The 19,299-nt window shown below is 48.7% G+C and overlaps 1 protein-coding gene across 1 annotated transcript in view; it reads left to right on the plus strand.

The window, feature by feature from the left end:
• The window catches only part of CREB3L1 (cAMP responsive element binding protein 3 like 1), a gene marked incomplete at its 5' end in the record, with an annotated part of 43,061 nt that overhangs the window by 13,059 nt on the left and 10,703 nt on the right, over positions 1-19,299 (plus strand). The window contains 4 exons of the mRNA XM_084208074.1: positions 10,984-11,212; positions 15,887-16,047; positions 17,599-17,677; positions 18,597-18,754. Of these exons, the coding sequence (XP_084064200.1) occupies positions 10,984-11,212; positions 15,887-16,047; positions 17,599-17,677; positions 18,597-18,754 (627 nt within the window). The remainder of the gene's footprint in view (positions 1-10,983; positions 11,213-15,886; positions 16,048-17,598; positions 17,678-18,596; positions 18,755-19,299) is intronic.

A 19,299-nucleotide genomic window follows, 5' to 3' on the forward strand; every position in this document is an offset into this window, starting at 1 on the left:
GGGATGTAACTTCTTTTGCCACAGGAATCACTCACTTCCACCTGTGATTTAATTATGTTAAAATCTATTTAACATAATCAAATAATAATAAAAGCAATTAATTACACAGAAAAATAATTTAATCTTTGAATATGCTGCTAATATGGAGTTACATGACTACAACCTGCCATCACTAGATAACTCCTCAAGTTCTCCCTGCCTGCAGAACAACCTGGCAAGGTGGCCATGCCACACCACAGACCACAGATTTATTTGTTCTCACGAAAATCTATAGTAGTAAGGACTTGTTCATCTAAGAGCAAAAAGACTGAGAAAACATTTTGGAAGCTTAAGCTAAAGAGTCCCTCTTTGCAGTGACTCGTTTGTTTGGTAACTGTATTTCTCTTCTACAACAGTTGTTTTTTGTGTTGTGTTTTGGTTTTGGGGTTTTTTGGGGTTTTTTTGAAAGGTCTGGATGTATCTGGAGCCTTTAAACTGAGCTCAGTTGCAGATGACGAATTTGAAGCAGAATACATTCATCTCTATAAGGAGCCATATTTGATTACCAGAGTGGTTCCTCGAAGCCCTAAAACTCATGAGGCTGTCCATCATCTCCCTTGTCCAGGGATGTCCCAAAATGGATTCCCAAATCCACCAGCTTCTGCAGAGACCACTCCAATGCTAGGGTGCAGATGTCTGCTTGATCTCAGATGCAGGAGCTCTCACAGCAGGAGTCCAGGGCATAATAGGTTTCCTGGCTTTAAATGAACATGGGAATTTTTCTTCTCAGAAGCTTCTAACATTACTTGAGTACATGATACCATGTATCTCCATATTTCAACTTCTTTTCACCAGCTACAGGATCCTTGGCTGTTGGGCCTTGTTGTGGAGAAGTCTGGCTTGAAGAAGGGATAGCCGGAGAGCCAGGTTTTGAGATGGGGTTTTCATTGGCTTCCTTTTCTCCTTCAGCTGTGATTTTCATCCCATGGTTGAAGTGACTGCCTGGTCTCTGACCAGTCGGATATCTATCCTTATCTTTGGAAATGCAGGGCTTTTACCCCTGGTTCACCAGCATCACATCTTCATTCTACCCCAGGATGGAGTTAATTCAGGTTACCCCAGCAGTGACAAATGGTTTTAGAGGCCTTACTGCTCTTTGTGCCCTAGAAAGGATTTCCCTGTTCTCCAGAGACTCTGGTTTTTGCAGCTCCACTGCTGAGGTGAAAATGGTACCCTCAGCATCGGAGCTGAAGATTAATTTCCTATCTGCTGCTTAGGGCATAGATTTTCCACTGAGATATTGGCAGAAGGTCAGAAATCTGCATTCCAAGTTGAATTGCTTTGAATACTGTCCTGGTGCAGGGCCCTGTTCAATCTGCTTGCAAAACCCAACTTTTGCCCAGCCCGGCCACTGAAGAGAGTCCAAGCTCTTGCTCTCTCAAGATTTTACGTGAAAATCCTTCACATCCTTGAGTCACAAATCAGCTGGCCCAGATTAGTTCTCTGTTAAGTGCCCTTTACAATGGCCCAAGGAATGAAAGCCACCAGTAATGTTTGGTATTAGCTGCATGCCTCAGCTTTTGGACATGAACAGAGTACAGCTCTTCCTCTTTCAAGGCCTGCTTTTCTTTATGGGTCTCCAGGGACCTGCCATGGGACAAACTGTGAATTATCTCTGATTTTGCTCTCTGAGCTGAACAGTTTCAATGAGACAAATGAAGATGATTGTACCGATAATTCAGAACTTTCCTCCTCCTCCTCTGGTAATCTCCCAGAGCAGATTTCCTCTATCTACCAGTGTGTCTTTCTTGTTGCTTTCTTGCAAGATGCAGAAAAAAAGGCCCATAATGGCATGGGGCTTACAAGCTGTGTAAGAGTAGAGATCTGCCAACTCTGGCAGCTTCAACTCCTTACTGGCCAGGGCCAGAAGCTTCCAAAAAAAGATAGAAGAAATGGTGGAGTGGCATTTATTCCAATTTATTTTGGTTATTGAATAAACATTCCCATCCCACTGACTGGTGAACGGCTTGAGCAGCAGCACCTCTCTAATTTATTTTAATTGTATTGAACTGTCATGTCTGTTGCATTTCATGTCATTTGGTGGTAATGTGAAATGGTTTCACATCAGCATGGCAGTATAGTTCACAAAGTCACACAGAATAAACCAGTATTTTCTTTCACTTGCCCTGCCTGCTGTCACACTGTGCATGCCTCACCATTAAGCAGAATTTTTCTCTAAACTGCCCAGGCAGACATACCACACACAATCTATGTAGGCTTTTCCGGGGTAGATTCACCTCTAGATTTGCAGGGCTGGGCTGGCAATGCATCTGCCAGTTGTGTTCTGGCTGCTGTGCCTCTAGGGGATTGAGAAAGGGTGGATGGGCTCTGCAAGGGCACACCAAGGGTGGAGGTGGATCAGGCTAACATAGCAGATAGGGCCTTCCCAAAAATGATGGATTATATTTTCACACATAAGGACACAAAGTTCAGGAGTCCCACCCCCAGATGCTATAGCAGCTGAAAGCCCCATCATGGTGTGGAGTTAGGGTGTCACTGGGAGCCTGATGCAAACGCAGCTGAGGCTGCCATGTCCACACAAACAGGCAAAGCACCAATTCAGCCAAGACAGCAGAGATCTGGGGACAGAGATGACAATACAGCTGGGCTACTGCTCATGTGAAGTCTCTGCCTGGAGACTGACCTTGGCTTGGGAAGGAGCGAAGAAGAGGAAGAGATCCCCGCCAGCTTGCCCAGGGATACCTGCATTCCCATGGAGAACAGCGCCTACGCATCTGTTTGAACACAACCCAGCTGCCACCACAATGGCTTAGAAATAAGGGTGGCTTTGTTTCGTAGCAAGCAAGTTTTGTCTTCAGTTCTCTAAGCTCAAAAAAAGCCTAGCAGGACAAGCTTTTTTTTTTACCTTTCACAAATTCCTAGAAATTTGCCCCAAATCTTCTGCCAAATGAGGGTTAAGAGCAGCCGATCAAAATGTTTCATCATGAGAGAGTTGTGTCCAGTTCTGTGTATGGTTTAAGTCCTGCTCTAATTTTTTTTTATCAGAGTCAGCTGCAAGGCAGTTGTAAGCCAAAGGAAATTTGGGACATTCATTGCATATGTAGCATACACACAGCAAAAGCATGCTGAAAAGCAGAGGCATTTCTTTTTATTCTCCAGGGTGCCACTGCTGGGAGGAGAGGTGCTCCTATCTCTGCAGATTCAGTGACTCACATGCCACAGGCAAACCACGTAGTGTAGCTGCTTTCCACCCCAGGCCAGCGGAGCCTGTTTAGCCCAAGGGGAGGCCGCTATTTCCCCTCTGCTCCCTAGCACATGCATAGCTGCTCTGAACCTGGCACCCACAGGTGGTAGGAGAGCCTGCATATGGCCACACAGCCGTGGCCACATTGCAATGCCACTTGTCTTGTGAATCACCTCAGCCTGGGTTCTGTGCTGTTCCAGTCGTTCCCCTTGCAGGGCACTTCCGATCTCTCCCACATCACTACTGCCCGTGGTGCTGTGTGCCGGCTGCTAATCCCATTTATGCTGAACACACTGGTGCCAGGTATGGAGACACCAGTATCCATGACTTTAGCAGCACTCAAAACCCTCCGTTGGGGCCACTGGGAAACGCAGTCAGAGGCTAGCAGATTTCAACCTTCCACATGCCTTTTACTCCCTTTTCATTCTTTCAGAGGCAGAAGCATTTAAGTTAAAGACTTATGTCACCCTCTTCCCCTGCGCCTGGTGCCTCCCAAGATTCTCCCCAATGAACTGTAGGCTTGTAAACTCTGAGCCGGATATTACACGGCTCCGATCTCGGCCACGAAACTTCCATGCGGTCTATGTTGTGCACATGCTTTTTAACAACATCACCCACTCCGTAAGCTTTGTCCCCCCTGCCGGGCTTGTAGGGCAGGAGGGGGTGAAACTACGAAGCCTTCCGGCCTGCCAGGAAGGTTTCGGCTCGCCGCGAGAACCGTGTGTGCCGGAGGGGCTGCGGCGATGTGCCCGGGGCGCTCCCCATCCCGGCATCCCGGGATGAGCGGGGCCGGCCCGCGCCGCTCCGTCCTAACCCTGCACTCCTCCCGCGCGGCGCGCCGCGCCGCTGGCAGCCGCCTCCCATTGGCCGCCTCCCGGCGGCGCCGGCCAATGGGCGGCCGCGGCTGCGGGCCGTTGGAAGCGCGCCGCGGCGACCGTTAAACCGCCGCCGCCGTCCCCGCGCGGCCGGGCAGTCCGCGCGCGGCCGCCCTGAGGGGCTGCGGCTCCTCGGCCCCGGCTCCCCCGCCGCTGCTGCGCCCGGCCTGGGCGCCGCGCCCGCCACAGCCCTCCCCCGGCTGTGCCTTGAGCCGCTGACGGTCCCTCCTAGGTCCTGTGGCGCCTAGCGCTGGAAATTGTAAATCCAGGCCCTTGGCACGGATGCGCGGTGGAAGGAGGTTTCCACAGCGAGTTGTGCCTTTGCCTTGCAGGGACGAGAGCAGCTCAGGGGAGAAGTTATCGCTTTCCACAAGTACCTGAAAGGAGGCTGTAGCCACGTGGGGCTCTGCCTCTTCTCCCAGGCAAGCAGAGACAGGGTGAGAGGATGTAGTCTTAAACTGCAGGTTTAGGTTGAACGTTAGTAAGAATTCATTCAGAAAAAGGGTGGTTAGACATTGGAATGGACTGCCCAGAGAGGTAGTGGAGTCACAATCCCTGGAGGTGTTTAAGGAAAGACTGGCTGTGGCATTTGGTGTCATGTTCCAGTTGACATGGTGTTCAGTCAGAGCTTAGATTAGGTGATCTCAGAGGTCTTTTCCCACCTAAGTGGTTCTGTGATTCTACAATTCTACAGACAGCAGCAAATTCTGGGCCTAGTTCCAGATCAGTTTCAGTCAAACCCTGCCACCCTGGGGTGTCTGGTGTGTTTGGTCCACCATACATGCCAAGGTTGTGATTCTGAAAGTAGTCACAGGTGACTTAGGCACTGATGCAGTGCCTGGGAAAGACTGGTTGCTGCTGCTCAGGATACTGTCCTGCTGCTGGAGGGGAACGACAGTGGTATTCACAGCCACTTTGGCCTTTGGTGCTTTGGCCGTGCCACACAGAGAAGCAGCAACAGCAAGGGGGTTGCAGGTCAGTGGCAAGCTGTTCAGGCACACCCGGGGCCTGGGTGGACCAGGCATGGATCAGCAGGGACCTGTGATATGTGAGGTACAAGAGCAATATGGGTTCAGGATAGAGGAGCAGCAGAGGGATGGCACCCAAGGGGTAGTTGGATGATCACTTGTGCCCCTTGGGGTGCACATGCACTGTCTGGTTGTGTGGAGAAGTGTGCATAGCATCTGTCTATCCTGCCTGAATCTTATTAACACAGTTGAGAACTTCACTTTCATAAGGTCTAAAATTCTCTGCATTTTAAAGAGAGCAGAAGGACTGTCTGGAGTGTATGGGCTCTTCTTTCCTGGAATGTAAAGAAAACCTCGGCTGTGCAGCTGGAGTGCAGGGGGCTTCATTCCTTAGTGAAAGCAGAGAAGGGAAATGCAGATGTCACAGCTGGGACAGGAGATTTATCTTGGCAAGCAAAGAGGAAAAAATTTTCAAAAGAAAAGAGAAAACTCAGAAGAATCCCCTCCCCATCTTCACTGCTTGCCAGCATGAGCAGAACCTCCAACCTGCAAAGGCCTTTCGTCTCCTGGGCCTGGGCTGCTGCCCAGCTGGATTTAGCCCCTCTCTGCTTTCTCTTTGGAGTGAGACTGTTGTGGTGGAATGAGAGAGGCTGTGAGAACCAGGCTGATCCTGAAGGAAGACTGTGTCCAAACAACTCAGCTGGAGGTGGGAAGGGGAAAGTCACAGTCAAAGAATGGAAGCATGAAAGGGAAAAGGAGGGACAGATGCAGCCAGGATGAGTCCAGAGAAGTGGATCCAGGGGGAGGAAGTCATCACCTCCTCAGCCATGCATGGTGCCACTGGGCTACAAGAGTGCTACCTTAAGGCATCCCATGTGCAACCGGGCAGGGGAGAAGGCTTTGTGCCTCAGTCTCTCCTTGGGGCCTCCAGAGTTCTAACACCAGCTCTGGGTGGGGGTATATGTAGAGCTTGCATTTGGATGTCTGGATGCCTTGCATTAGCTCCCAAGATAACTGCTGTACAACAGGAAAGGGTGTTTGAATGAGAAGTGCACGCACGCACATACAGTGTGCTATTTAGACAACCCTAAGCATGAGGTCAGGATGAAAACATGTGGTGGAAATATGTTTGGAAGAGTCAGTGCCTGTGTCGATCACCAGGAGTGGGAGGGAGCAGAAGCCAGGAGCTGACAGATTCTCACTCTCTCCCCATGGCTGAGGTGGCCTCAGCCTGAGCAGATTCTACTGTGGCACCAGGTTATGGCTCTCTGTAGGGCCTAGAGATGTAATGGTTGTTGCCTCCCCATACCTGTGCACACTGGCTCATCCTCTTTGGGCACTGCCTCCCTGTCCTCCTAGAGTTTGAGGGGGACAGGCAGCTAGAAATCAGGCTTGGATCAGGAAATTCAGCACATCCTCGCCATTGCATTTCTGTCCCTTGGCTGCCCCCGCCCTGACCGCTCACTGGTAATACAGCTTTGGAAACACATCTCGTGCTATTTCTTGGCTTTGGAGCATACTTAGAAGAAGAAGGAAGGAGAGTGTGAAAGGGAGGGGATGATAACAGGAGCGAATAATGCAAAATGAGACTGTTCTGTGAGCTGTGTATCCCATCTGGAAACTGTTTTCCCTCAGTACACTGCACACCCACTCCCTCTAGGCCAGGATGGTAAGGGTCAAGTTTCCCAGTTGACTGGTCCCCCTTACTAAAGCCAGACCCATCTGTGTGAAAGCTACTTGAAATATCTTAAAGGAGAATCTCAACACAGTTGCTGAGCCTTTCGTTGTCACAATTAGAAACTCTTGGCCATTCTTCTGAGGAGCAGGAGCTGGCTGATCTCAGCCTCGTTGGAAGGCACTCTCAAAGAGTTTTGGTCTTGAAGAAGCTGTGAGAGGATGAGGCTGCTGTGCTTGTGAATCTCTGTCCATCCCACCTTCATTCACACCCAAGTCCCATGGACTCTTTCTTGGACCTTCCCTGGTCTGCTGAGACCTTTGTTGCCATTGTGTTGGCAAAAGTCTCCCCAAAGCCCAGCCTAGTCATGTCATTTCATGGCAGCACATGAAGACCTTTAGCTGTGCTGGCCCCAGCCTGGGTGGGAACGGAGGGCTAGTGACCACCCAGCACCTTCCATTCCAGCAACAATAAAGCTGCTATCCATTTGGTCAGGTGATAAACCTGCTTCTCTTCATTGCTCAGAATCTTGGAGCACAGACCCTGCCATGTGCTGCTGTGATGTACACAGCCCTGAGTCACCATATCCTAGTTCCCTGAACCCTCTCTCACACATACAAAGCAGAAGTATAGCTGAAGCTTCCTCCGAGTTTCGCCAGATAAGTGCAGCTCCCAAAATTAGAGTGGGTGGGACTATATTTGCATATTCTGGGTTAACAGGTTCAATCTAAATTAATTAGTAGTGGTTTTGATGGCATCTAGCCAAAATAAACTCTGGGTTGCTCCTCACTGTGTCCATCACAGTTGGATCTTGACAAGAGGACGCTCTTTCTTCTCACCATGTGGTTGCATGTACAGCTGTCTTATACAAATTAGAAGTCTAAAATTAACAATACCTGTTGACTTCAGGAGAGAACAGTGAACCCAAGAGCCCCAGTAGTCTTCCTGGGATGTGGTGGCAGCTTCTTGCTGGTCCCATAGTTTCCATTATGGGTGTAGCCAGCTACAAACCCTTGTTATTGTTTTTGTTTGCTATACTCTTCATTCTGCTGCTTTCCTCTGCCTCTTGCCACCTTCTTTGAGTAAAACAACAATCTCCAGCTTTGTGTCAGCTCTAGGTGCTCTCCCTCCTTGAGGGTGTTGGATCCTTGGTGCTCCCTTTGATAATAACTATAGTTATGGCCAATCTCATGGGCTAGCTCCCTTCTCTCCATCAAATGTGTTTGGAGATGTTGGACTGGTATATGTGTGGGTGGTGAGAGCTGAAACGGGCTGCTTTGATGAGAAGGCTTTGCCAGTATTTAGGAGGATAAGACCCAGAAGCACAGAGAGGGGTAGATTCCACAAGATTTCTGGATTCCCAGGGAGGGGTGCAAGTTTCATTCTCTGCTCATCACCCACGTTTTTCCTGTACTGTGCAGTAGGCCTCTGTCTCTTGGGAGAGAATGGTCTCTTGGGGACCTGAACTCCTGCACCTCTGGGAGAACAGTGTTGCCTGCATCCTCATTTCCAAACAGCGAGGTCTTCCAGCAGCAAGTCTGCTGTGTGGTGTCTAAAATAATGAGAAACCTGAAATTACTCTTGCCAATGTTGGTGTGCCTGTGTTAAGGCTCTGATACTCAATCCCTTGCACTCATTACTCATCTCTCACCCCTCAGCAGCTGCTGGGGTGATTTTTTTTAGTTTCGGAATAAAGCCAGGGACGCATCTCCGCCTCTTCCCTCTAAGTAGGTTTGTCCAACAATAGAGAGATTGTTGACTGACCAAGGGATCATTGTTCTAAATGTGGGTGGGATGCCCCTAAAAGATAATCTGTGTAACTACTGCACGGATGCATTTTCTTCACTTTCTTCAATCTCACCTCTGCCTTTGTTAATGCACAGTCATGAAAGAAATTGGAAGCACGTGGCAGTGTCAGACAGAGACAGCTCTCCCCACAGCTGTCCATCCAGCTCTGCTTCTCTTCCATGGCTACACAGTGGTTCTAGTTTCATGGTCACAACATGAAATATGATTTGAGCCCCGCTCTAGTGTGTCGTGGTGCATTAGCAGCCAGCACTCTGAATCCCTTCACTTTTCTGTGGTTCTCGCCCTTACCATAAGGCTATCGTGTTCACATCCTGTGTTTGCTTGTGTTGTTTAGAGAACACAAGACAAAGAACAGCTGTTACATGAGCAAGCACTCTCTGGGGTTAATGCTCAGAACTCCAAACTCTTTATCCTTCTATGCTGTAGGATAGGACAAAACCTGGTTTTCCAGTGCATTTTAGATAACTATCTAACCCAGTTCCATCTGCTGACTCAGCTCCCTCTGAAGTTACACTCCCCACAGATGGTAGGTGTTTTCTGTTACTTGATTCAAGTGCAAAAATGCTCCTAGGCAACTTGGAGATGGTTGGATGGATTTTACCAAACTACCCCGCCAACTCTGCTTCTGCTGTGGGAACAAGTGGAGAAAACTTTAGCCCAGACATTGTAGGGAGGGCCTCAACACCAGGATTTAGGATGAGTGTGCCTTCTCCACCCTACTTGCACATGCAGTGTCTGGTCTCCAGGGAAGCCTTGGATGGTCGTGTGTTGGGCTGTCACTCCAGGCAGTTAGAAGACAGGCGGGAAGGAAGTGAATGGAGAGAAATCTTGTGTCAGGCAGAATACAGGTGGCAGGGACTCCACCCCCACTTCCAGCATGCTCTGTAAGCATCTGAGGTTTTAAATGGAGCAGCCGAAGGATGATGTTTGGAGGGTGAAAGGCACTGACATGTTGGAGATTGCTGCCCCTTGCCATCTCCCTCCCCCATTTGATGGGAAGTGTGGGTCTGTTCATCTAGAACCTACTTCACTCCCCAGCCTCACCCCAAAGCTCTGACAGCCAGTGGAATGTTGACAGAGTAGTACTGCGCTCAGGTAAAACAAACATACCTTCCGGTAGGAGCAGGAACCTATAGGCTCCAGCATCCGGGGTCCTCTGGCCACCTCCTGCTTCAGTCTTAGCACTGGGAAAAGACAGGACTGCACACACCCCATGCTTCTCTAGAAGCCAGGCTCTCTCCTGAGCTGAGCTCTCACCCTGAAATTCATTGGTATTCCTGTCTCCACTCTAGCACCTACGTGGTCTCTCCCACTCTCATTCATACTGTGGCTCTTGGTATTTCAGTATACTGCTTTCAATGCCTCTCTGCCCACCGAGATGCTTTTCCAGGCAGGGGGTGGGGGGACAGACCCAGTCTGACTCTGCTGAGCTCTCTCCAGTTCATTTAAGTTACACAGTTCTGTCTGTGTAATATAGTCACTTGAATCTATCTGTCTTTTCTTTCCTCTCCCTGAGCCAGAAGCCTCAATCTGCCAACAAATGGGATAATTTTTCAGCTGGTGTTTGGCAGCCATCATTTTTCTCCCTGCCCAACCAATGCTTTGTTGTAGCAAATGGAAAAGTTAGTGATTTGACTTCTGAATAGGAGGATATGCCTCAAAGGAAGAAGGTTCCCTGTAGCATCAGGAGCTCAGCTCTGCAGCAGCACTGGCCAGATTTACTGACTGTTACTGGAATGATTAGTGGAATGATTGTTTGTTGTTAACAGCCCATCTGTAGTGTTTAAACTTCATCGGGGAGCTGAATTTCACAGGCATTATCTGGCTGAAGTACAGCCTCATATGGTCCACAGAGGGGCTGTTAAATCCCAGAGGAAATTAAATACAACAGGGGGCCTTCCTGTTATGTTGATCCAACTGATCTTTTTTTCTCTGATAGAAATCAGCAGCTGGATTGATATTCTCTGAGGCATCAATGTGCTTCTTGCTGCTGGGAGAGAACATGAAAAAGTGTCTGTCACTCAGGACAGGTGCTGAAGACCATGACTTTGTGCCACACATTTTATCATCACAGGAATCTCTTTCCTTGTATTCTATTCATTTTGTTGTCACAGTGAGATAATATTTATAAGACACAGATAGATATTCACAAAGGAAGGGGGAGATAAGATAATGTAGAAAAGTTTCATGTGTGTTTGTGGCATAAATAAACATGCAGTGATGTACAGCACCACATCCCTTTCTATCTTAATTCGAGGTGTTTTTGTCAGATTGATGGAGGCGAGGAATAGAAACTGTTTTTTGCCATGCAAAAAAGTCTGATGCTGAGGTTTGACTCTCAGTGAGGAGGAAGGCTCTCAGATCCCTCTTGGAGTTGACACTAATGCTCTTTCTCCCTTTGTCTTTCCTCAGCATTTCTCAGAGAACCTGGATCACTTCTCTGACAACATGGAGGATTTCTCCAATGACCTCTTCAGCAGTTTCTTCGACGACCCAGTACTGGCTGAGAAGAACCCTCTGCTGGACATGGACCTGGATCCACCCACTCCAGGCATCCAGGCAGAGCACAGCTATTCCCTCAGTGGAGACTCTGCTCCCCAGAGCCCCCTTGTGCCTGTCAAGACTGAAGATAATGCTAATGGTGAGCATGAGATGTGCACACTGTTCAGCTTTGGGCACCTCTGTTAGCAGAGGCTATGGCTGGCTTTCATATATAAGGACAAACTGGCTATTCCTTGGACTTGCACGTCCAGTCTGGGAAAGAATTTGATTCACTGTTGTCAAATACTGCCCACATTTTTCCTTTCCATTTGTGCTGTGATAGTCACATTACTCCTTTGCAAGGCTTACTGTTATTTACAAGGATGGTAATTGGCTGTGGCTTAGTGTGCTGCCAGCTTCTGGCAAGCCATAGGCAATGTCTTTTTAGGACCCTGCAAACTTGGGTGTGGATGCCCTAGATCCAGCTCCATTTTGGCATCAGGCAGCAGGGTTTTGGCTTGCACATAGGAAGCATGAGTCTCTGGCTGTAACCAGTGCTGGTACATGTGGAAAGCTAAGTGGCTTCTTTACCAGCAGATCTTTTAGCAGGAGACAGAGGGGAACAGTCATTTCAAAACTTATTTTTAAAACAATTCATTTCAGGATAATTTATGATGGTTGGGTATTTTTAGAGCTGTCCTTGCAGAGAGTCCTGTAATTTGTGGGATTGTGTGGGTGTCCCAACAGCTGATGGACACCAGGCTGCCTGAAAAAGCAGTGGCACAGGCTCAGTCTACACAGAAGAGAGCTATTCCTTTGAGCAACAGTGAGACCTGGGACAGAGGCTTCCTCTCCTGACTAGAAATGATCCCAGCTTTCTGGACAAATGCCAAGGCAGAAGGAGAGAAGGCTGGCCTCTGCTACCTCTTTGGTCCTTGAAAAGGCACAACCATCTGCCACATTCCTTAAGGGCATCTCAGAGAGATACTACGAGAGAGGTTTATGGCAGGCCAAGCAACTCTTGGCCTTAGTACCAAAAAAGCTTTTAATTTGCATTTCTTTTTCCTTAGTTTTAATCCCAGTACAGTCTTGGATGGGGCAACCAACAAAAAAAAAAAAAAAAAAAAAAACCAAACCAAACCCCCCCCCCAAAAAAAAAAAAAACAAACCAAAACCAGTGTGAACAAATAAAAACAACTTTCTTTTGCCCCTAAAAATGAATAAGACTCAAGAATGAGAGAAGCCAAAAGAATGCATTTGTAGAAAGCAGTGAGATGAAGACTGCCAGCATGAAGCTATCTCAAGGACTCCTTTCTGAGACACTTAGCACCACTTCTTCTCTCCACTGTGTCTGCACATGCCCTTCCTTCTGCTGTTATGTCTCAAAGGCAAGACCATGACTCCCTTGAATGGTGTGACACTGATCCTTGGGCAGAGGCCAGCACAGGGTGTACAGTGCATAACCCAGGAGGGTTTGAGATGGGCCTGGCACTTGCTCTCTGAGAGTGCAGATCAGTTTTATAAGGGAGTAAGGCCTAGCATTACAATGGCAGGCATAGGAGTATCCATGCACCCAGTCCTGCAGCTAGATAATTCAGCTCATCTTTCCAGGGCTTTTTTGGCTCATAATTGCATGTGAGTCATATTCTAGTGAAACCCTGAGTCAGGTCCAGTATTTGCAACACTGTGCAGTCCTTTTGGCACAGCTCCATCCAGTCTCAGTCCTTTTAGACATTCAGTTCCAATTAATTACCCAGAAATGGTTTTTCTTTAACATTAAGCAAGCTCTGCTCAGTCTGCAGCGCTCCTCAGGAATGCCCCTGCTCTGTCTAGGCTTGGAGCTGGCTGAGGCTTGTTTTTTATCAGCTTTCTCCCAGCTTTTCTGCAGATCTCTAAAACTCTTCCAAATCCTGCCCCTTCCCACATGGATCCCACTAACACAGGTCAGCTAGGGCAAGCCACTGGGTGCATTGTGACCCTGCTTATCAGTGGAGTCTGCTCTCCAGATGGCTTGTGCATACGGACTGGCTGCTTCATTCCTCAGTACCAGCCCTGAGTTTTGCAGGGTGTGATTTGATGCCAGGAGCAGGGAGAGCCAGGGTTGTGCAGAACAGTGAGCACTGGACCAGCCTCGGGTTAGTGCCTGCCCTCCTGTAGAGGTCCTGCTTTCTCACTGCTCTTTGTCTCACCTGAACCCTGGGCAGATACAGATATCTCTCAGTCATATTTCTTCCCAATAGGTAGAGAGCACCTACAGAGTATCTAGAGCAGAGGATGAGTGTCCTGGCATGCCTCATCCACCAACATACAGTGAAATCTCCAGTGTTACAGTGCTACCTCTGAAACATCCGCTCAGGCAGCAGTACCTAGATGTGTCCACAAAAGATGCCTACTCCTCAGTCCCTCATTCACCCTCTGATGCTTATTTGTCTCTGATTCTGCAACCCAATCACTCCCCAGAAGAATCTCCGAGGGTGGGAAAGAGAGCAGGGTCAGAATGTAGACAGGAAATGGGAGGACGGCACATACTTATTTGGGTGTCTGCCCCTTGGCCTGTCTGGACTGACAGCACTGGGGGCTGCTCTCTCACTGAGTCAAGTCTGATCAGGGAGAGCCCTTGGTGGTCTGCTCTCCCTTGTCTGGCAACTTGCTTCAGGAGCAGCCCTCACACAAAGAGGATACCCCACACATCTGAGAAAAAGAGAAATGCAGATCTTTGCAACAGAAAGGATGAGGAGGAAAAGGCTTCAAATGATAATAAGAAACTTCAGAGTAGTCAGTAGGCAAAATGTTCCCACAGTGGGCATAGCAAAACCACAGAAGTGTTTAAATGGGGGAGGCTGTGAACTCTTCAGCACTTTTCAAAGGGGTAGGTTCAAGTGAATCATCTATCAGGAGTGACATAGGTTTGGTTGAACTTGCCTAGAGCAGTGGGATAGACTAAAAGATCTCACAAGGCCCCTTCTGTGAAAGGCAGCAGTCCAGATTTTCTGGATACAAACTCTTGTGGCTGTGTGACACTTTTCCTCCTTCCATCAGAAGGGCTTTGTCTGCATATCAGTGTAACTAGGACTTCACTACTAGCTGTGGGTTCAGTGTCCTTAGCAGGACAGAGAAAACACAGTCCACTCTGTGTCTACTCAGTAGGCTCTGTGTTGTCTCAGCTGTACAGTGCACCCCTACCTGAGATGCTGCATGATGACATTAGCCCTGCTGCATTGTGGGAAGCTCTAAAAAGCAATCCAGCAGCACTGAGAGCAGCACACACAGCTGAGACACACGCAGAAGCCACAGGAGCTTCCTCTGTGCTTGACAATGTCCAGTCGCAGAGGCAGCTGGAAGGAATGAACATCTGCTAGAGAGACTTGCTAGTTAGAAATAAGAGGTGCTAGACCAAAGACAGGAAAACAACATATTCCATTGGCAAGGCCAACACTGTGTTATCATATATAATTCTTGTCTGGGCTTTAACACCACTCTGTCCAAGCGAAGGCCAGAGGCAGGATTCTGCCCTGGCCTCTCCTGAAAACAGAGGCTGAGTAGAGCAAAGACAATGTTTAACATACCTTTAAGTTAGATCAGATGGCAGCTCCCACACGGACAGCTGCTTGTTTGTACTCTTCTTCATGCAGGCTTTTCAGGAGCAGAGAAAGACGTTTCTCCCTCTCTCCTCTTGCCAGGACATCTTCTGGACCGAGGCCTGCACTGCAGAGCTGCTCTGGGCAGCAGACAGCTAGGCAACATCCCTGGGCCTGACTGAGAGTGCTGCACACAGAGAGCAGTGCAGAGAGGTTAGAGAGTGAGTCAGACTGTGGCCTTGTGGAGGCAACTGGAGCTCTCTCTGGTGACACACTTAGAAAAAGTCTGTCCCATGTCAAGCCAAATGTATTTTTGCTTGTCAGATAAAAAGGGTAAGGGAACGGGTGAGGATTAGGAAGGAGGGTGCAAGGCTGCAGGCCAGCTAGGATGGCAGGCTCAATTTGAAGAGCAAAGACTGAAACTTTAGAGCAGAGCCCAGGCAGCTCTACTGCCTAGCAGTCCTTTTCCCACCTGATCTGCAGTTTATCTGGGATCTCTACTGCCAGTGGCAAGCCAGGCTTACACCACAGATGTGCACAGGACAGAGCAGGGAGGAGGCAAGGGGAGCATGCCCCCACAGCTCCATTCAGTTCTCCTCAGTACCCTAAGCAGCTCAGGGTAGAAAAGAGAGTCTCAGAGGTGAGACTAAGGGGAGCAGCTGTGGAAGCAGCCTCACAAGCAGGTGCTGCAGTGGGCTTCTTTCCACAGAAATAGACCTTCCTTCTCTTCTGTCATGCACCAAAGCCCTGGTACTTGGCAAAACATCATCAGGAGGCTGAAGCAGCACTGTCATCTTTTCACTGTCATCATGCTTGCTCTCTCACCAGCTCTCCAGCACAGAGATGGTGCTATTCTTGGTAAATCACCTGGCAGCTCTGTGACGCTGGCCATGCAGCCTGAGGAACAACAGCCCAGCATCCTCCTTTCACTGAACCCTAAATATAAATAAGCTCCAGAGGATGAGACCTAGACATTACTGGGGGAAGAAACCCTGCAACTGTCCTCCAGAGCTTGGGCTGTACAGAGCCCAGCAATTCCTCTATCTCTGTCCTGTCTGCTCCCCACACACTGGGGAGCACACACTGGGGATTCATTCCCTTTTGTACTCTGTGTTGTGGGCCTGCACATGCTTGTGTAGTGACAGTGTTAAACTTGGAAAGACAGCCCCCTCAGTCAGAGGAAGCTGTCTGCATGGCTTCTTTTCTCCTTGCCTTCTTCTTGCTAGAGTTTGACTCTCATGTTGTGCATGTTTCAGAGCTGGAGAATGGAGTGTGGTCACTGGGGCCCAAACTGTGCTCCATCATGGTGAAACAGGAACAGAACCTGCCTCTAGACCTGCCTGAGTCCCAGCTACCTGCCAGCTCCATACCAGTGCTGAACCTCAATCCTCTGCAGAGACTGCCACTCCCCGAGGAGGTGAGCCCATCTAAGATCTCTTGGGAACCTGGGCTCTCACACAGCAGCACCCCTGGTGGTGCAGACGCAGACATGTGACTGCAGGGTCCTGCAAGGTGATTTAGCTACTGAACAGACAGGAGAAGGTGTTACAAAGCCCAGGCACTGTATTATTTGTCATTCTTCTCTTGAAATGGCAGCACAGAAGGCTTTACAGTCTTGGTTAAATATAAGCATGTTTCCTTGGCACAAAAGTCAAAAGCTTTAAGCTTGCACCTACTGGAGATCTGTCCCTCCAATATGCCAGTATTTCTGTAGCCACTCTTGGCTTATTTTCATTTTTCAGAGAACAGTGTCAATTAATGTGATGCCGGTGAGCTCACTATTCCTCCATATAGACCCCTATTCTGCCACTGTCTTTTTCATGGCTTTGGACTTGTCACATGGCCTCTCACTTTTGTAGCTGCTCACTGGAAATGTTGGTCCCACTCCAGGTCCTGCTTGCTTTTTCCTATGAAGTAGCAGGATTTATTATTTCTGTGTTACAAGGGGCCAACTCTTTTAGTCATATCTAGGTTCTTAAGAAGTCTGTCTGAAGGAGGTTCACTTATGCCACTGGTATGTGGGTGTAGGTTGAGGGCTTAGTTCGGCTGGCCTTGAGTCCAGCTGTGTTGGATGGGAAGGTCTGACCAGTCTCACACAGACCTTGCCTATCTTGTAGCAGCTCAGTAGATAACAGTAGAGCATCTCTGGGGTTCACTTCTTTTTTCACTCATGTTGAACATCTTCCCATTTAAACAACCATCCAAAACAAATGGGTTCTTCCAGCCAAAACTGTGCACAAACTTCCCCTATTATTTACACAGCTTGAACTTGCTGTGCCCTCCAATCTCTGCTGTGTATGCTCAGCAGCCATACCATGGTGCTCTCTCAGCTGTGTTTACAGTCTGGAGGAGTTTGCAATGTGTCTGTTTAGTGTAAAAACTCCACCCTATGGTGGGCTGGGGGCTGGCAAGCCAGCAGGCTCAGGGGCAGCATAACGCAGATGGGAATAAGTCTACTCATTATTCAGCTCTCAGTCCCCTCCAATTGGAAACAGTTGCCCAGTGGCCCTGGTGAAAGTCACATGAACAGGACACCACAGTTGTTCTGTTTCTGTACAACCTCTATACTCCCATTTATAATGAAGGCAGATCAAAGACGGACTTCCCATGGAAATGCAGGGGTTGGTTTAAATTACACTGTCTGGGTCTATCAAAGGAAGAATTGCCAAGAATAAAAGTCATCTCCCTTTTGGAGATACTCAGCTCAGTGCATTGCTTGGCAGCACATCCATCTTCCAGTGCCACTTCCTCTCTAAATGTGTTTGCACTCTGTGTGCCCAGCAACTGAGACTTCAGGGGCTTATTTTGAACTCTTGGTTTCCTCTGTGGTGAGAGGCTCCTTTGGGGCAGAGCTGTGAGATGAGGCAGGACAGCAGCAGGGGACCAGTGGCTATGGACAGAACTGGTGAGAGCCTTCTGGGCAGGGTCGTGGCAGTGGCCAAGAGCTCTTTTTGCTTCTCTTCTGCAGGTTCCTATAGAAATGACTCCAGCACCTGTGATCAAAGCTGAACCCAAAGAGGTGAACCAGTTTCTAAATGTACCTACAGGTAAGAAGATAGAATTTCCCGGTCAACTATATTACTCAGCTATAGATTGTTATTATACAGGGCAGAAAGACAGCACCTAAAGGCAGAGCTGTGCATATAAGGTAGCACTGGGGCAGAGAACAACAGAAGAGTGGGCACTGCACTGTTCTAACTCAGATCAGTGTCTGCATCAGGAGTTACAAACAAAATTGTTCAGACAGGGACTCCCAGGCAAAACAGGCTACTTCAGAGTTGGAAATATGCAAGAGTGCCTTTAAAATCCTCAGAGAGACTGTAGAGCTATCCAAAAATAACCATCTGAAAGTCAGGAAATTCAGGATCCAGTTTAATTTGAAAGAAACCCAAGCATCTGAAAATCTGCCGATGCACAAATGAAAGCACTATGGGAACTCCCACTGCAGCAGAGACACATTCCTTAGGCATATTCCCACCTCCATTAAGGCCCCTAGGGCTCTCCAGTACAAAGTGGGGACAGTTTTCAAGTGCTTGGAAACCAACTGAGTGACCAGAGCCCTGTTGGATCAAGTGTGCTGGCAAGTGTGTGAGCCCTGCAGTGCTTTTGGAAGAGCTTTGCTCTCACAGAGCTTCCTGTACTTGTGAACAGGCGATGGAGCAAAACATCACAGGCTTTTTTACTTCTTTTTGGTTGACACTGGAGCACCTTATTGCTTTGTAAATACCTTCAGTTCCTTGGCAAAGCCCTGCCACTCCTCTGCAGTTCTTAGTTTAGCACATTTGAGGTCAGTCTAACCTCTGTCTTGGGCAGTGCTCAGTCAAGCCTTTTTCTCAGCTCACCCCATCTTGTGCAATTCATCATCCTTTCCTTTCAGCCCTGCGTTGTGGCAGGGGGCATAACCCTAGGCCTGTACCAACAGGCTGACATGAGAGCCATTGACTTGATCTCCTTATTCCTCAGTAGATGACCTGGTGCAGATGCCTCCAACTCCACCCAGCAGCCATGGCAGTGACAGTGACGGATCTCAGAGCCCTCGGTCCCTGCCTCCCTCCAGCCCAGCCCGGCCTGCTGCTCGCTCTTCTACTGCCATCTCCTCCTCACCTCTCCTCACAGCACCACATGTAAGGAGGCAACAGGGCTGGGACACAGGGCGCCTTGCTGCTCAGAGGGGTTTGTAGGATTTCCAGGGTTTATGTGGAGGTTCCTGCCCTTGCTAATGTCTCCAAGCTGAAATGCTCTGTCAAGGCAATGTCATGTCTTAGCACAAGGATAAATGCTCACAGGAATGAGAAGAGGCACAATGAATCTTGCATATCTACCAGCAGCTACCTTGTTTTAGCAGGTGCTGTCTTTCATCCATACTTTGGGAAGTTGCCTATGCACTAATAGGACTTTCTGAGAAGGCTAATGAGAGAGAGGAATTACTGAGAATTCCCATAAGCAGACCATTTTAACTGTTGCCCAGAAGTTTGTTGGCAGGGTCCTGTAGTGCAAGTGTGTAGCCAGCCTCACTGTGAAGGAACAGGTGCCCTCCCAAGTAAAAGAGGAAAGGAGTTGCTGAGCTGTGCCCCCAGGATCAGGTTGAGAGTAGGAAAAAGCACTGCCCTGCACCTGTTTGGTATTAGTGGGCAGCAGTGTATTCTATTCTGATGTGTACAGCCTCTGG

This window comes from Fringilla coelebs, assembly GCF_963513975.1.
Source record: "Fringilla coelebs genome assembly, chromosome: 6".
Taxonomy (NCBI): Eukaryota; Metazoa; Chordata; class Aves; order Passeriformes; family Fringillidae; genus Fringilla; species Fringilla coelebs.